We start from the raw sequence: 18,869 nt of genomic DNA, 5'->3' as shown, positions 1-18,869 counted from the left end.
ATATGGTACCAAGGCAGAATTAGACACTGAGAGAAAAAAAGGGTTTTTATTTCAAAATGTTATCCAAATACTAAAAAGAATAGAATTTTTTATTTTCAATTTTCTCTCCCTCTCTCAACATGTCAAACACCCCAAGGCCACCAGGGGTTGCCAGACACTTCAACTCCGTCAGCACATCCACTGATGCGACAACTGGAAATGAAAACAGAGCCTCCGGCATAGATGAGTGTCATTGGGCTTGTGGCCAGCATCCAAATAAGACCAACTGGATTCTGGAGGGAGCATGACGCCGTGATCATATAGTAGTCTATGTTTCAGACAATCAGGATTATCATTTTCCACAAATTCCTCAGCCACTCCGTAAGTACATAATGCAAAATGTTTTTTTTTTTGATAAATAGACTGTAGACATTGGGAGATTCTGAACACTGAATGGTAGAAAACCCAATTTGAGACATGCTATTGTGTGTAAAGGATGTGTGTAGCAAAGTCATTTGATGGGTTTTCATTTCATACACAGTATACTAAGAATCATAATTGACACACATCGTCAGCCAGAATAATCATTAACAGTAATTGTCATTTTTCTAAAGTAGTTTAGGAATTTTAAGAAAGGAGGCCATAAAGGAGAAAGAACCCTTGTAGTGCTTCCTCTCATCGCGGAGAGACTGGGGGCCATTCCTATGGTGGCCAGTCAATGCCTGGCCATGGGCAACGGTTCGATAAAAGCCCCCCAGGCTGGGGAGACCAGCTGCCTGGCCTCCATCCACCCAGAGCCTCCCGGCCTGCACACAGACGTCCTCAGGTTAGAATCAAACCTCATGAATATATGTGTGCTTCATTATGAAAACCTATTTTCAAAGGATGACCTGTAAATATGCACTTCATACTTTACGACTCAACATCTTCACTACGTCGACATTCGTGTGTTTCTGTGTGTGCTCTGCTGTGTACATTTCAATAGTGAGCGAATTATATTATTCCCCACGTGCAGATATTGAATGCCACTTGCACGATTTAACCCTTGTGTTGTCCTTCGTGTCAAAGGGACTCGTTTACTTTATTTACATTTTGTATAAGCCTGGCGTTGTGCTTCTGGGTCCTCGGGGGCCTTTTTTATTTCATGTCAGCTGCGGTCGGGGCCTCGCTTTTTGGGTCTTGGAGAGCCTTATTCATTTTTATGAGATTATAAGTATGTTCCATCACAAACCCGCCTCGTCCATCGAGTCCCAAGGGACCCCGGAGGATGAGATGAGGCCAGTGGGATACGCGTTTGAGTGCAGGATGGGTCTAGGGACCCCAGAGGACGAGGCTCTGGTAGCAGAAAAATACGATTGAATGCAGGAGGGTCTCTGGGACCCGAAGGACAACACAAGGGTTAAGTCCTTGCACAACAATTCACAATTGAGAGTGAACAGCTGGGAGCGAGAAACAAAACATAAGGAGAGGAGAAGACTGGCCCCTGGGCGTCCGCTTGGCGAGCTCTGGAGGGCTACGAGTGCTCACACGTCACTCTCCAAAGTGCATTCATGCTCCTGCATCTGGAAGGGGCTCATGACACTTTTGGGGGTGGAAACCAAGGGAGGCACTGGCCCTCCCATGGTTGATCACTTTTAAGGCAATCTCACCCACACAGATCTCCTTGGTCTACTTTGATTGACAGCTATCATTCATGAAACCCAGAGTTGGTGTATCGACCTAACAAATGTTTCTGTCTTCACAAACCATGTAGCTCCATAAACAAAGAACTGTATAAGTTTCTGATATGTGTGATGCTGAAATGAAATGTCTGTAAATCCTTGCCAATTTACCCATAATGTTATCTTGTATTAGAGCTAGCCTTAGCTAACGTGGCTATTGTTAGCCTAGCCACTTAGCCAGTCTGACTAATCCAAAACAGAAATACAGAGCCAACTAACCAAACTATACTTGTATTATTTCATCACACAGGACTAAAATATGACAGAACATCATTTTCCCTTTTTTCACTGTAGTCTTTAAAGGATCAAGAGGGATTTTTTTTCAAGATTAATCATTTCAAGAAGCCTGTCTTGATCACCTAGTTGGATCGATGCACCCCTCGCTGAGATGTCATTGGTCTGTGCTTCTGTGTTCAAAACTGGAAAAATATGGAGGCTGTTCTGTGAATGCCTCACAATTCAGTTTCTGATTATATTGGGGTCAAATAAAGCATGCAGTAGCAAACACATGCTTCTTCTATAACTAAGATTTTCTCCAAACTTAATGGCAAAATGTCTTGTTTATCAGTGCCTTCTAAAGCTTTTTACTTTTTTGTTGCAAAAAGACCTATGTTAGCATTTTCTTTAGGGTTAGGCTAAAAAACATCCTGTTTCAATTCAATTTTATTCATAATATCAAATCGTTAAGAGTTATCTCAAGACACTTTATAGATATAGTAGGTCTAGACCACACATTTAGACAGAAACCTGGGAAAGAACCAGGCTCTTTGTGGGCAGCATCTGTCACTGTCGGTTTGGACAAAGACTTAATTATGGCAGTTGGACTGATGAACAGTGGCGGTTATAGTAACAATAAAAATAGTGGAACTATAACTGGAAATAAAAGTTATAGCCGTTCAGGGCGTAGCAGGGCTTAGTAGGGCCAAGCAGGGCGTTGTGGGGCGTAGTAGGGCGCAGCAGGGTGTTGAGCAGGACCACAGCGGTAGCTGCTATCAGGATTTTGGTGCCAATCCAAGGAAAATGAGGACTCCAGGGAAAAAAGGTCCCCGGACATACATTAGTAACAAGCATTTCTGGGACATGAATGCACACACACAGAAAGAGAGAAGAGATCAATATGTCAAAGAAGTCCCCCCCCAATCTAGACATATAGCAGCACAACTATGAGCTGGTCCAAGGCAAACCTGAGCCAGCTCTACAAGGGTTGGTAGATGAATTGGACGATTATTACAGTGATTAATAGTTTTGAGTCATTTTTCTATCTACAGTTTCCCCTTAATTTATTGATTAGTCTGACAAGTAGAGTATATGTTCAATAGATCTGTCTGCATTGTGTCTTGTAGTGAAGTCTGAGTTTGTGTAGGCTATACTATTCTAGCTTTGTGAGGCTGCCTTTATGTGTGTTCACTGATTGAACCGATACTGATCTTCAGATTGCGGATTACCCACCTAGAGGCGGAGCTGGCACGTCGGGATCAAGAGTTTCGAGCCCAGGAGCTTAAGTTACAGCATGTCCAGAGGGAACTGGAGGCCAAGATCTCCCAGATCGACAAGCTCCAGGATGCTATTGGCTACAACGTCAGCCTGGGCCGCTCTCCGCCGGCCCTGTGCCACCACCGCTTCAGTGTCATCAACCAGGGCTCCAGCCGCTTCCACAGGGTGGCCGTGGCGGTCCACCGCAGGCTCAAAGCCAAAGAGGGCGTCTCTGCTGAACCCACCTCAGAGAACTTCTGCGGAGGGTTAAGAGCAGCTAACTTCTCCATCGCAAAGTCCATCCACAAAAACTCCCAGTAAGTTAAAGGGACACACCCCACAATACCTATGATGGGTTTTTAGATAATCACTTGTATTTTGTTATTCTACTAGAACATGTGTACATGCTTTATTGATCAAAAACACATAATTGTTCACATACTGTCCATGGCTGCAGCACCTGTTTTCACCCTCAGTCTGAAATGCTCTGTTGGAGCGCCAGTCCCCTTAAGCCCCCCTTCTGAAAAAGCCCAGTTATCTCTGATTGGTAAGCGCGTTTCTTCATGTCCATGAGTCTCTGAAATCTTAGCTGTCGTTGCACTCCAAGCCTGAGACTCACTGCAACAGAGCAGGACTTTGTACCGTTAAAAATCACCAATAAATACTACACAACTGGTTATATTTCAGCACCCGTGTGGCCCAAAATTGGGGGAAAATTACCAACAATGGCAGCTTTCCCTTTCCCCGATTTAGCATGTAGCCAGTAACAAGCCTGCACGGACCAATCATAGAGACCCAGCTAGGTTTTAAGTGACACCGAGCCCAGAATATAAAAAACAAAATGTTGAAATTTGAGGTTTGTGCTCACAGGGAAATCATGTTTTTATTATAACATAAAAAAACTAACATTGAAACAGAAAAGATATGATAGAAAAAACAGAAAAATGAAAAAGCATATGAGGTTCTTCTCACTGCAATTAATTACATTAATGCCACTTTCACGATGGGGGGGTGATTGTCACACATGTCAAACTCACTGTGTGTGCACATTGTGCAGGGATCCGACGTATTACAGAATTATGACAAAGTTGACATAGCTATTTTTTAAAGTTAATGTCAATGTGTAATTTTTGAATGTCACCACTGGCATGACAGAAAAAATGTAAAACTTAATCTGATCTATAATATAGAAACTTATAATCTAACTTTGATTGGAGTCTTTTTTATGTTGCTTGAATTTCCTTGTGTTGTTCTCTGACCCGAGAGAAGAGCAAACATAAGCAGCATTGGTTAATACCAAAAAACAAAATTCTCCAATGGGGGGAACATTTCAAAGAAATCTTGGAGAAAGTTGCTGCATGAGGCCGAATGATTGCCAGCAAACTAACAAAATGAATTAAAAAATCTAAAACTACAGTTTGCTTTTTAAAGTAATATTAAGTAATTGTTGTAAAACTACACAATCAAAGAAATATATGAATTTAAGAACCAGTCTGTGATTGTCTGTCGCCTATTTGGCAATGCACGTGACTCAATGCCTATCCCTGCAGGGGATGGGCCAATAGGACGGATTCATGTTGGTCTTTGGGGATCAGACTGGATGAATAAAGTAAAACTAAATGATAAGTGTTAGAAATATTTTAAAGTGACCTGAAATGTAGCTGTTTATGTGAAACGGCATTGGATTGCTTAACAAAAGATCTGTTTTACATCTGATAGCCAATCAGCTTCAAGCAGGACTCTACACAAACACCTGGACATTTCACTGGAAAACCACAGATTGGAGTGTAGAAAAACTATGATTGTGATTATAGAAAATGTCAAGCAAATCACATATGATACAACCTAAAATGACGTTTTACATCATCAACAAGTTGCTGAAAAGACGGTCCCGTTGTCATTAAAGCAGTTTGATCAGTTGTGATCAACCCAAACAGAATATGATTGGTAAGAGGACTTGAGAGCTCTGGCAAGCTTTTGTAATACCCCCCATGTCTGAAAGGCTATATTAGCATGGCGGGATAATAGAAAGACATGGAGGGAAACAAAAGGCCACACAATCTAAATGCAGGGCCTGGGTCATTATGGGCTTGAATTGCACAACCTTTGCTGCCTCTCTTGCCCACTAATCTCAGATCCATTCAGCACTCTCCTTTTCACTGATCATCTGTGTGATGTGCAAATCAGGGGTGCAAACAAACACCCGCTCAGGGAAATCTGTGGAGTACATTTAAACTGCAGACATGAATGCAGTGGCTTGGAACCACATTTGCGAGATTCTATTGGTTTGGGGACCACATCTGGTAAATGCATATGCAATACTGACATGATCACATTTGTTATTGAACGTAATAACAAATTCTAGCATCCACTTCAAGGTTTTTTGTTTAAATGCCCAGAGGTTGGCAGCTTGTTACCGCTTGAATTTGCAGTCCTGGACAACCATGAGGACATTACTTTCACTTGAAACCAGCTGTTACTTTTGACAATGTCCCTGTCAAAGTCTCCCCAAAGTCTCACTGTCAAAATGTTATTAATTAAAAAAAAAAAAAAAAAAAATTGATGGGCCTGCTTTCCCATCCATATTGGGTCCAAAACCTTCTATGGTATGTGGAAATGTTAAAGATGTGACAATGCAACATGCAAGATTTTGAGTAATGGTTAAAGAAACACCTGGACTGTGTGAGATATTGAAGGATTTTTCCTGGCACATATGCAGTTCACAGTGATAACAGATTTACCATCAAACTGCCCAGATTGCTTTTTAATGTCTCCAGCTGACTTGTATGAAAAGAAACCAGTTATATCATGCAAACAGTGCTGTATAATGGTACCAAAAAAGCCAGACTTCTCCTCTGTGGATGTGTATTCATGTAACACAGTTCACACACAAATGCAATTCAAAGTGCTTTACATGCACCATAAAATTCAACAAGCAAAAAGAAAACAAACAAACTGTAAATATAACATGTGATGTTGTTGCCTGAGTGATTTTTTTACAGGGACCTGTAAAGACACTGTTACAGTAATCAGGTCTGCTAAAAACAAAGGCATGGACATAATTCTCTAAATCCTGTTGAGACATGAGTCCTTTGAGTCATTCTATGTTTTTGAGATGGTAGCGGGCTGACTTTGTAATTCTGTTGATGTGTGTTTTTTAAATTTAGTCAGAGTGCAGAACAACACCAAGGTTCCCGACATGGTTTGAGCTCCTGAACATGAGGGCATCAAGATGAGCACAGTTGGCAGATGGCTCATTTTTTTGCACCAAAAATAATTGTCTCAGTTTTGTCCTTGTCTAATCACTGATTTGTCAATGCATTTAGTGACTGGAGGGGTTTATAATCCAGTAGAAGACATGGAAATTAAGGAAAAACATAATTACTTGTAGGGGGGCACTATTGAGATATTTTGTCCCACCCAAGAACAAAACCCCTAAAATATCTAATTATGTCCTAGTGCATGTGCATATTTTGGTGCATTTTAAATCACCTAAAAAATGTAATTCATTTCACATTGTAATAATGATACCTTCAGTTGCAAAAGGGTCCTTGCACCGGTCAAGCCCATGCCCTTAAGACACAATCATCCTCTCCTACAGTAGATACCATGTAGGAATTGGTCTTACAAGAACACAATGCTCACCACTTCACCATATGGAGAAACCCAGATCTTGACCGACCTGTTGTGCTTTGATTGGTTTAGCAAACGGTTCATTATTCTGGATAAGTGAAATTGACTTTTTTTAAATCCCAGCACCAAGAAGCTCATCAACGATGCCATCATGAACAATGACTTTCTGAACAAGGTGGAGCCACAGCACATGAGGGAGATGGTGGACTGTATGTATGAGAAGGTTTACACCGAGGGACAGCTGGTCATCCAGGAGGGGGAACCTGGGAACTACCTCTATGTCCTGGCAGGTTAGTGCAGCAGAAAGGGGGGGATAGCTCTGATAGGACTTCTTGTGTGATTTTGCTCATTTTACCATAGAAACAAAGTTTTGCAAATGTCATTGAACATTAAAACTCTGATTGGACAGATGGTCTAGCTAGCTGTCTGGATTTACCCTGCAGAGATCTGAGGACCAGGTAACATAGTCCTCAGATTGGACGATAGTCTAGCTAGCTGTCTGGATTTACCTGCAGAGACTGAGGACCAGGTAACCATAGTCCTCAGATTGGACAGATAGTCTAGCTAGCTGTCTGGATTCACCCTGCAGAGATCTGAGGACCAGGTAACCATAGTCCTCAGATTGGACAGATAGTCTAGTAGCTGTTGGATTACCTGCAGAGTCTGGGACCAGGTAACCTAGTCCTCAGATTTGACAGTAGTCTGATAGCTGTTCGGATTTACCCTGCAGAGATCTGAGGACCAGGTAACCATAGTCCTCAGATTGGACAGATAGTCTAGCTAGCGTGTGGATTTACCCTGCAGAGATCTGAGGACCACGTAACCATAGTCCTCAGATTGGACAGATAGTCTAGCTAGCGTAGGATTTACCCTGCAGAGATCTGAGGACCAGGTAACCATAGTCCTCAGAAATCCACGGTTGTTAGAACACCAACACAGAGGCAAGAGGACTGACATCCGGTGGACCCTCCGGTGGCACCTGAACAACCCGAGAATGAGACGTCGTCAATGTAGACTATGGTCATGTTACCTTGCTACCAGAACAACGTAGGTGGCAATATAGTTCTAGTTCAGCTTTTGTAATGTTGTCGTTGTTATGACTGCTCACTGGCTCTGGTGTGGACTGGAAAAGTTGGTCCGCCCCGGAGTTAGGGCGCTCTACAGACATGTGAGCGCTCTAATGCGCAAATGTTGCCATCCTCCACAGAAAAGGAAGCTAAACGTTCTACTCTAATATACAGTATATATGCGAATATCCCAAGTTAGCTCAAGTTAACAATAAGTATCCAATAGAAATGTAGATGATAAAATGCATATGTTGTGCTTTTCTTACGGCAGATGGCTTGCTGGAGGTCATCCAGAATGGGAAGCTGCTGGGGGAGATGCGTCCTGGCACAGCCTTTGGAGAACTGGCCATCCTGTACAACTGTAAGAGAACAGCCACCGTCAAAGGTGAGTGACAGGAGTCTTGCATAATAAGGTATGTATCTATATGTATAAGTTTGTGTTCTCTACTGTCTTTAATGTAAGTGTTGAGTTATCATATTTTATAAAGGGTCAATCTAGGGACATGCATTGAAAATTAGCTAAGATATATCTGAGTCTATGTTACATATATGACCAAATCAGTCAAGTTCTTACAGTAATATGTCACCTTTAGGATTACACACATGCTTCACTCCCTGGTGTTAACATTCTGTGTGTGTATGTGTGTGTGTGGGAGACAGAGTGTGTGTCTCTGAGTGTGTGTGTGTGTGTGTGTGTGTGTGTGGCGCTTTGTGTGACAGAGTTTGTCTAGAGAGTGTGTGGTGTCTGAGAGAGGCGAGAGTGTGTGTGTGTGTGTGTGTGTGTGGTGTGTGTGTGTTTGTGTGTGTTTGTTTTGTTTGTGGTGTGTGTGTGTGTGTGTGTGTGTGTGTGTACAGAGTGTGTCTCTGAGAAAAGAGAGTGTGTGTGTTTTATGTGTGTGTCTGTGAGAGAGCGAGAGAGTGTGTGTGTGTGTGTTGTGTGTGTTGTGTGTGTGTGTGTGTGTGTGTGTATGTGTGTGTGTGTGTGTGTGTGTGTGCGTGTGTGTTTGTATGTTTGACAACCATATCCAGAGTACAGTCCAGCATAAGACACCTGCTAGCTGTATGCTACATGAACAGATGATTATTCAGAGAGGGAGTTATTAAATATACTTTAAACCCACACATCCATGTCTCATCCTGTAGGGATGTACTGATACTTTTATGCTTGCAAGCTTCTGTGCAACTATAGCAACCAATAGATTTAAATTAATGGCAGAAAGTAAAGTAGGAAAGTAGTACATTTTATAGATGTATAATTTGTCACGGTGCTAGTGCTATTCATTGTCAAGTCTGTTGGAGTCAGCATGTGGATAGCAAAAGACTGGAAGCAATGGGAAACAGCTAGCTGGTCTTCTTATCCCACTCTTTGAGATAATGCCAAAAAAGCTGGTCTCCCAAAATAAGGAACTATTCCTCAGACATGATTTGCTAGACCATAATCAGCATTGTATCATGGTGTGTGCTAAATAGATGGAATACAGTATGCAGAAGCTTTGACCAAAAAACACAGATTGTTCATAAAATTAGAGCTGGTGAAAAATGTTCAACTGATTTGTGTTAAGAAATATGTTTTCATTTGCATTATTTACATTTTACCAGAGTTAAATGTTATTTAAGCACCACCGAATGCATGGGGGTGTTTAGGTCTTTCATGCTCTGTACAGAATTTAGTTAGAACTTCCCTTGACTGTCCCCCACACTGATGATAAAGCAACAATGTCATGCATTTTTGATGGTTCCGTTCTCATCCAGCTGTGTCCCAGTCTCACATCTGGGCTCTGGACCGCCAGACGTTCCAGACCATCATGATGCGGACCACAAAGGCCAGACATGAGGAGTACTTCAGCTTTCTGCGCAGGTACAAACACAACTGACAGGCTTTGTGTGTCTTCTCACAACTACAATACAGTCCCTGACAAAAGTCTTGTCGCTTGTGTACAAATTGACCTGAAGTGCCGCTGAAATATATTTCGAATCAAGATTTATTTACAAGAAATGGCTCATTTTAATCCCAACAGCTTTTGTAATAATGTTTCAGTGCAAAATGAAACTGTCAAAAAGTATTCTAATATTCACAGCTTGGTAAAGCCCATTAAGTCAAATTTTGCAAAGACATAAGTGTTGTCTCCTTTTCATATGAGCTTCACCTGTGACTAATAATGGATCAATCAGGTCTAAAGTGTGTACTAGACCTTCACATCAACTGCAACTAGACCTCTGCAAACAGGCCTAAGATTCACCCTGAATAAAGTTTGGATTATCAAAGGCTGAACCAGATCCACTGCTGATGTGCAGACACCTTCAATGTGTCTCAGCGTCAGTACAGAGGATTAAAAAAACCTTGAAGACACTGGAGATGTTTTTGACAAGCCCAGGTCGGTAGACCCCGCAAGACAACTGCTCGAGAGGACCGTTGTCGGCTCGAAAATCCAAGGCCCACCCCAGCAGCAGAGCTCCGAGAGACCTGGTCCCCGAATCCCCGTGTCAACCACGGTTTGTCGTCTCGAAATGGCCTCCATGGTCGAATCATTGCCCAGAAGCCGGCACTAACAAAAGACATGTAAAAACCATGTGGCATGTCCAAGGCCCACAGCCTGCTAAAAGGATGGACGATGGAAAAGTGGAAGAAAGTGGATTTTTCAGATGAATCTTCTATTGAATTACACCACAGTTGCCGCAAATATTGCAGGAGACTTACTGAGCCCGCTTGGATCCAATTCACCCAGAAAACAGTGAAGTTTGGTGGCGGAAAAATCAGTGTCGGGGGTAACATCCAGTATGGGGTGTGCGAGAGATCTGCAGGGTGGAAGGCAACATCAATAGTCTCAAATACCCGACATCTTAGCTACCTCTTATATTCCCAACCATAAAAGAGGCCAAATTCTGCAGCAGGATGGTGCTCCATCGCATACTTCCATCTCCACTTCAAAGCTCCCAAGGAGAAGAAGATCAATGGTCCAGGATTGGCCGGCCCAGTCACCAGACATGAACATCATGAGCATATGTGGGGTAGGATGAAGAGGAAGCATGAGACCAAACCAAGAATATTGATGAACTCTGGGAGCTTTCCTAGCTATTCCTGATGACTTATCAACACTGTTCTGGATCCTGCCAAACCGCATGGGTCCAGTCCTTCAAGCTCATGGAAGTCATACAGATATTACATTTGAATCTCACAGCACCAGTATTTAATTTGCTGACATATTTTATTATTTGCAGTAAATTTATTCAATTTATGTATAGGCGACAAAACTTTTGTCTTGCCAAAATTTGACCTTTCTGTCTTGTTTCTCTTGGGTGTGTGTAAGTGTGTCTCTGCTCCGAGGACTGCCTGAGGAGAAACTAGCCAAGGTTGTCGATTGTCTTGAAGTTGTAAGTATTTCCAACTCCACCACATTTTGCTCATAATCTTTCTTTATTCTACCCACTTCCATACCGTCTCTGTAATAATATTTTCATATTGTATCTAAGAGGATGACTGTCCTTCTGTCTTATCAGGACTATTTTGAAAAAGGGGAGTATATTATTCGAGAGGGTGAAGAAGGGAACACTTTCTTTATTATCGCAAAAGGAAAGGTGAGACATCTGCACATTGTTGTCGTCACCATCACTAAGCCTTAATATTTTCTTAATTCAAAGCAATTAATTGATTGGAGCCCGTTGTTTATCTTCTATTTCTATCTACAGGTCGTAGTCACTCAAAGCACAGAGGGGCTGGCTGAACCACAGGAAATCAAGACATTAGGAGTTGGAGACTACTTTGGAGAAAAAGCTCTCATCAGGTACAAGCAGCAGCTTCACAGAAGGCTGAAGACACAGCGCAGATTCCCTCATTAGCAGTGCCACATGGAATTTTCAGACTGTTCTGCAGTCTCTAGACAAATTCAAAAAATAAAAATTAAATTCTGGATGTTAACACATCTTCACCTCAAGCAGAAAAACAATCCGCTAAATTCCACAGATTTGAATTTTGGATCAGCCCTGAAAACTGTAGCAGTGTCTTTTAGAGTGGGGTCATATTATTCTCGTCAGCAGACAGACTATAACAGACGTACATACATACTTTGTGCTGACTTCTTTTAAACTCTGGGGACAGAAAGTAGCCCTGTATTTTGAGAACGGAAAGTCCTGATTTGAGCACTACCTTTAAGGAGGTTAGGCAGGTAGAAACACAATTTACATTTTTTTATTTGTTTTCAAGTTTGATTTGACATGGATTGGGAGCCAATGAAGCGAAGCTATATCAGATGCAATGTGGTCAACATGTGGATTAAAAAGACCTGATTTAGCTTTGTTGCATAGGTGAAAGAAGGTGATTTTGGTTGATCTTGAGCTAATGAAAAGAAAGGGTTGACTCTTACTTTGGCGTATCACTGAGTTGTCTAAGTTGACTCTACTTAATGATACTGGTGTCTACGTCAAGCTGGGCCAATGACCAGCATCTCAGTTTGATCTGAATTGTAGAAGAGTCATTCACAGCAGACAAGCAGGCCTCTAATTTAATAATGTGGGAATGATCATCCGCCTCTTTAGGCACATACAGCTGAGTATCATCAACATAGCAGTAGACATTAGCAGAGGGGGGTCATATTAAGGGGGGCGCTGGCAACCCTTGCTCCCAAAACCACCACTGCCAAGAACAGAGTGTGAGACTGTACTGTACATATGGGTTTGTGTTATTTGTTGGACTGAACTGTACCTTTATGTTGACAGTGAGGATGTGCGCTCAGCCAACATCGTCTGCAGTGAGAATGACACACACTGCCTGGTGGTGGACAGAGAGTGAGTAGCTGGATGTTGTGTGTGTCGCATGTTTTAATATGTACACCTGGACCCATTTACCAGACCTTTTAGATACTGTTTTTGTTGCTGCTGTTAATTCTTACTATAACTGGTATATAGTATTCCTAGGGATAGATGCCCCTGATGTTAGCATTTTTGTTATAAGTGACGGATCAATAAATAAGTACACAAGATTATGGACCTGACTAGGCATGTGATGAGAAGGTCAAGAGCTGAAGATAAAAAACCTTGATGTAGAACATCAATATCAGGATATATGATAAAGGTCATTATTTAGACTTTTTCCAAAACGGCAGACAGGTCCCCACTGAGTAAGCTAGTACAAAAAATATGTCAATATTTCTGGCGGCTTCCCAAATTTGGTTTGGGAAGCCGCTAGCTGTGATCATTTATACTAATTCATAAACAACTTTATAGACATAATGTAAAATTAAACAAAATATAACTATATACTACAATTAAATGGTCTGTATATCAATCAAAAGTCAATACTGTGCAGACACACACATACACACACACTGAAATAAAAGTTGTTCATGCCTTTTCCCCTGCCTCCTCCTCTCCAGCAATTTCAACCAAATGGTGGGAACTTATGAGGAACTTCAGTCTTACCTGAAGGAATACGTGGAAGAGCTTTCCCGGAGTGATGAGAGGAGAAATGCTGTGTAAGTGCACAATAACAGGATGACACAATGATCCAACGCATTCTTAAAAACAGGTATGATGTCGTACAAAAAGTCATGCACATCAATCCAGATGATATCCTATGAAACTACGGTGACTGCCAGCCAGTCACATGACAAAGTCTAGCTGTCCCATCAAAGTTTTTAGCATTCTTTATGGTTAAATTTAGCTGAGAAAAGGTGGCTGTACAGAGCACCATAAGGGGACGTCATGACACTGGCCGTGGCAGTTAAGTTTAGCCAACAAACCAAAAATACTTGTAATACATGTAAATGTAAATGTGCTGTATTTATATAGCGCTTTTCCAGTCTTAACAACTGCTCAAAGCGCTTTTACATCTACAGGGAACATTCACCATTCACACACATTCATACACTGTGGCCGGGGCTGCCGTACAAGGTGCCACCTGCTCATCAGATAAACACTCACACACATTCACACTCCGATGCGCAGCACCGGGAGCAACTCGGGGTTCAGTGTCTTGCCCAAGGACACTTCGACAATGACTGCAGGGGCGGGGATCGAACCACCAACCTTCCAATTGGCAGGCAACCGCTCTACCACTGAGCCACAGCCGCCTAAATTACAGTGCTTACATCACTTTTGGTAGCGATGGGTACGAATGGGTCATGAGAACATGCTGAATAATGTGCAGCTGTACAAATGTTAATTAGGCCTTTGTAAGGTCATAATGGTTGTGACTAATTGCATGTCATATACCCATATTGCATTTCCACTTTCACTTCAGATAAACTGATTTCTGTTTCAGTCTCGGCTGAATAGGACCCAAATGTAATGAGATGTCCTGTGTTATTCCTTTCAGGCCCCACTCACCTCAGATTGACTCTGCAGAGGCCCAGGACCTGAGGAGACTGAAGGAGAAGATCGCTCTCCTGCCTCCACACCAGCCTTTCCAGGAGCTCGAGGTCGTAGCTACACTAGGCATGGGAGGATTTGGACGAGTGGAGCTGGTGAGCTGCAGTAACACTGCAATGCCCCCACTAGACTTCCTGTTATGGCGGCGTGGTGAGCAGACGTTGCTCCTCAAGCTCTTTTGCTAATCCTGGAGCAAATACTACTTAAATAAGCCCCATTAGAGTCCTACAGCTTAAAACAGTGGTTGTAAAACATGTTAATAAGCCGGGGATGTATAATGCCCCAACTATCATTGTTGTTAGTCTGCCCCCCCCCATGCAAATCATTGAGCTGGGTTGCGTTAATGGTGTGGAAATTTATCCTGGAAATGTACGTCATGGAACACAAGGTCAAACTTTCAAGTGGCATGTAGCTTTTAAGAAATTCTAGAAAATCATGAGAGAAACCTGAGATTTCCCCTAGCCTCTTCACTACAATGTAAGGATTGTTCTTCTACTGGCCATTAGAAGGGATACAGTTTCTACATTTCCCTTCACATTTACTGTGGAAATGTTGGTTAATTAGGTTTGTTAGTTTTTGTGTTATATACTGTACTTTTCCAGTGTCCCTCTGTGAGGTTTGAGCTCCTCTCTGCTGTTTCTCAGGTGAAGCTGAAAGACGAGGAAACAACTTTTGCTCTGAAGTGCATCAAGAAGAAACACATCGTGGACACCAGACAGCAGGAGCACATCTACTCTGAGAAAAACATCCTTCAGCAAACAAACTCTGTGTTTATCATCAGGTGTGTTTAATGAAGAGCGAGATGAGATTTTTAGATATTTAGTCCTTTTCTATAATCTGAGCTAGTGGAAGCATGTAAATGTTGAACAAAAGAAGCTAAAGAATGGGTAGGTTAGCCATCGGATCATCTCCTACAAACCCCTTGTAATGCCTAAGAAGAAGATAAAATGGGAGCTGCTCAGTGTTGGTTTCTCCGGAGTTGCTAAGGAACCTGCTGGGAGAATGCTGCTGACCCGGGTCCCACATCTGCACGGAGATTTATCTGGCCTAGGACTTTAAAGAACAAAGGCCTTGTGCAAGCAGTCTGTTGACTGTCATTAAAAGGGAAAAGTTCAGCCAAAATGTAATGTTCACTCCACCACTTCACTAATACTACACTCTTCCTACCAGTTACTGTAGTTTCTGCCTTAGAAGTTCAGAGATTTTGTGCAGGGTCTCAGTGTTAAATGAAATCTAAGAATGCTGATTCTTATACGTTTCAGTGTTCATGGGCTGTGAAGTTCAGAGAATTTGATATTTTAGAGCCTGCATCAAAAGTCTTTCTCTCAAGAACTGCTTTATTAGCACTTGTAATCTGCAATGCTTCACTTTTTGTTGCCCTTTTATAAGCTAATATGAGGCATGTTGTTGGTGTACTGTATGTGTATCATTATTACATTTTTAGATTGCATTATCAATCCAAGAAATCAATGCCTTTACAAAACATGAATGCAGTTTCTACTGGGTGTTCACCACCAATCAGCACATTACCAGGGACTATCATTATTTACATTTTGAGGTTCTAATTTTTTATTTATATTTTGTTACTATGCTAGCAAGTTGATCATGAGGCGTTAACAAAGGCTCTCTTGGCTGTCTGTGCATGTATTTCAGGTTATTCCGAACGTTTCGGGATGCTAAGTTTGTCTACATGCTGCTGGAGGTGTGTCTTGGTGGAGAGCTGTGGACTGTGCTGCGGGATATGTGAGTGTAGGTGCTTTTGCTACATTCATAACAACTACAAATGAAAACATCCATAGATTGATATTAAAATACTAAGTTAAAGGAATAGTTCAGCACAAAAACATTTTTAAATTGTATTTAGTATTCACCTACTGTACCTGGGCTCTCTTTGGACCCATAAAAGGTTTTCTGTCGAATGGCATAATAAAAAGTGAAAAATGTAGACAAATCACTGCAAACAAGCTTAACGGAGGCTGAACGAAAAACAGAAAAAAGTGATTGAAAAAACTATTTGAGTGAAGCAACTTGTGTGTATTTGCATGAGCCCATGATGGATACAATACACTCAATGTTAGTTTTATAAAACCAAATAACCCAAAGAGAGACACAGACCTTAGACTACAACATGGAGGTTTTACGGCCAGCCAAGTTCTACAGACCTTTTTTCTTCAAACTCTGAAATAAATGAATTTCAACACAACATGAAATATACTGACAACAATATTGTTATGCAAGGGAGTAATACAATGTCTTGGAACCTACGTCAGCCTGCTTTCTGTCTGCCTCTTTGCATCCGCTCCATTGTCTATTTTTACCGGAAGGTGTGCACTCACATATACACACATGTGTATGCATGGAGTATCTTCTTCTTTTGTTGTATGTCACTACATTTAGTAAAAGGAATGCTGCCTCTACCTGACCAAGTACAAAAAAAAATGTAATTCCTTATATACAGCCCATCCTAAGTATAGGGAGCAGTGGACAGCTATACATCCAGCATCCACTGAGCAGCTTGGGGTTCAGGGACACTTTGACATGTGAGGAGCCAGGGATTGATCCACCAACCTTGTGGTTATGGGGCAATCATTCGACCTCAGAGACACAAGACACCCACGACCAAACCCTAGAGATCAATGGGTGACAGACAGCCAGATCGCTCTCACATCGATATAATTAATCACAATAAAATATGAGCTTGAGTACTGATGAATGACAACTGGTTTGCAAATTTCCCTCTGTCGTACATTGGTTGAAGTGTGACCGACCTGGAAATTATGCACATGCTATAATCTCATATAAACTCTATACAAAGTAACATTTTGTTGGGAAGACCATGATTGGCATTTGCTTCTGCTCTACATTAAGTTGTTCCTGGGATGTCCCAATGGTTCAGGGGTTAAGAGACTGAATATTAGCTGCAACAGTCCTAGTTTTCCTGAAACTGGCCATTAGTCTGCTCTGTTCACGCTCATAGGGTTCTATTAATTTGTTGATCTTTTCATAACCTACCAGGAGTTATTTTGATGAGCCCACAACCAGGTTCTGTACTGGTTGTGTCTTAGAGGGCTTTGATTACCTCCACACTATGGGCATCGTCTACAGAGACCTGAAACCTGAAAACCTTCTACTGGATGCTAAGGGTTATGTCAAAATGGTAAGCCACTCTACATACTTGTTAGGGTTATGTCTTTTAAAGACTGTTATTCATTGTGTATCTGTATCGTTTTCATAAGTCCTATGTATTTTCTCAGGCAGACTTTGGCTTTGCTAAAAACATCGGCCTTGGAAAGAAGACCTGGACCTTCTGTGGGACTCCAGAGTATGTGGCCCCAGAGGTCATTATGAACAAAGGCCATGACTTTGGAGCTGATTGCTGGTCCTTGGGAATCCTCATATTTGAACTTCTGACTGGCAAGTAAGTTGGTTGGAGAGAATCTGCTACTCTTGAAACGTGGACTTCTCGGAGAAAAACACATTCTTTTCACAACTATGACACAAAGGCCCAGGTTAGCGTGGTACCAGTGAGGCCTTCTTATGATTAATTAAGTCCAGTTACGCTAATTGCATTGTAGTTTCCCATGTCATTTAGTATTGCATTGGTTCTTTAAAGCAATAGTTCAACATTTTGAGAAATATACAGTACTTGTTTGCTTTCTTTCAGACAATGAGAGGAGAAGATACCAATATTTGTGTTAAATGCAGTGCTGGAGTCAGGCTGGGTTAGCCTTGCTTAGCATAAAGGCTGGAAGCAGGTGGAAACAACCAGCTCTAAAGTCTAATAATATGCATTGGACATGAGACTTTGGACTTCTAATCTTACTCTCAGATAGAAAGCAAATTAACATGTTTCTTAAAATGGTAAAGTCATCCTCTGAACTTGGTGTGAAGTTTTACCTTTGCAATAAACAGAAAATCTGAATTTTTTTCTTCCAGCCCACCCTTTGCTGGCTCAGACCCCATAAAGATTTACACCATGGTCCTTCATGGCATTGAGAAGGTGGATTTCCCTAAGAGAATAGGGAAGCGTCCAGACGACCTCATCCGGAGACTCTGCAAGTACGGTGAATCAAAGCAAAATTTCAACAGATAATCAGGGAATTACAGCGTAGCCTAGTTGCTGGTGTGGAGTAGGCCAGGCAGTGCAATTTAGCTTGTTGTGTGTAGATGCTGCTGATGCTTTATTAAGAAAAATGTTTTAGACTAATTTAATCATGTTTGTGTCAAGTTTCCTGGCTGTTTTTTCTAAACAGTGTAGCAAAAGGGTCATAAATCCTGACATTAAACCAAAAAAGACTAAATGTCTATTTCTTTTCCTCACAGGCTAAACCCAGTGGAGAGGCTGGGGAACAAAAAGAACGGCATCATTGACATAAAGAAACACAAGTATGTTTACATTTCAAACGATGTCAGTCTCCTTTCTTGTCCGCTCATTTTTTATTTTGGATTAAGTTTATAAAAATCCAACAACTGCCCAAGATATAGAAACTTCCACATGATTTTAATAATTTTCCTGATTAATAATGTAATGTTAACTGGGGATGTTATAAACAAAGGTGTATGGTGCATGCTGAGGTAGGTGAAGAGGCTTGGTAGGTTGGTAGGTTGGTTGGTTGGTTGGTTAGTTGGCTGG

The 18,869-nt window shown here is 41.6% G+C and overlaps 1 protein-coding gene across 1 annotated transcript in view; it reads left to right on the top strand.

Annotated features, from left to right (window-relative positions):
• Positions 1-651: 651 nt before the first annotated feature.
• prkg2l (protein kinase cGMP-dependent 2, like) overlaps positions 652-18,869 on the top strand; it is a 21,238-nt gene continuing 3,020 nt past the window's right edge. The window contains exons 1-17 of the mRNA XM_032541962.1: positions 652-805; positions 3,134-3,490; positions 6,930-7,096; positions 8,145-8,258; positions 9,626-9,731; positions 11,182-11,245; positions 11,372-11,449; positions 11,561-11,655; positions 12,587-12,655; positions 13,243-13,341; positions 14,184-14,331; positions 14,881-15,017; positions 15,890-15,979; positions 17,252-17,393; positions 17,491-17,654; positions 18,173-18,295; positions 18,560-18,622. Coding sequence (XP_032397853.1) covers positions 684-805; positions 3,134-3,490; positions 6,930-7,096; positions 8,145-8,258; positions 9,626-9,731; positions 11,182-11,245; positions 11,372-11,449; positions 11,561-11,655; positions 12,587-12,655; positions 13,243-13,341; positions 14,184-14,331; positions 14,881-15,017; positions 15,890-15,979; positions 17,252-17,393; positions 17,491-17,654; positions 18,173-18,295; positions 18,560-18,622 — 2,138 coding nt within the window. The 5' untranslated portion in view covers positions 652-683. The remainder of the gene's footprint in view (positions 806-3,133; positions 3,491-6,929; positions 7,097-8,144; positions 8,259-9,625; positions 9,732-11,181; positions 11,246-11,371; positions 11,450-11,560; positions 11,656-12,586; positions 12,656-13,242; positions 13,342-14,183; positions 14,332-14,880; positions 15,018-15,889; positions 15,980-17,251; positions 17,394-17,490; positions 17,655-18,172; positions 18,296-18,559; positions 18,623-18,869) is intronic.

The sequence above is a fragment of the Etheostoma spectabile genome, chromosome 17 (assembly GCF_008692095.1).
Source record: "Etheostoma spectabile isolate EspeVRDwgs_2016 chromosome 17, UIUC_Espe_1.0, whole genome shotgun sequence".
Classification (NCBI taxonomy): Eukaryota; Metazoa; Chordata; class Actinopteri; order Perciformes; family Percidae; genus Etheostoma; species Etheostoma spectabile.
This window is presented reverse-complemented; position numbering and strand designations above follow the sequence as displayed.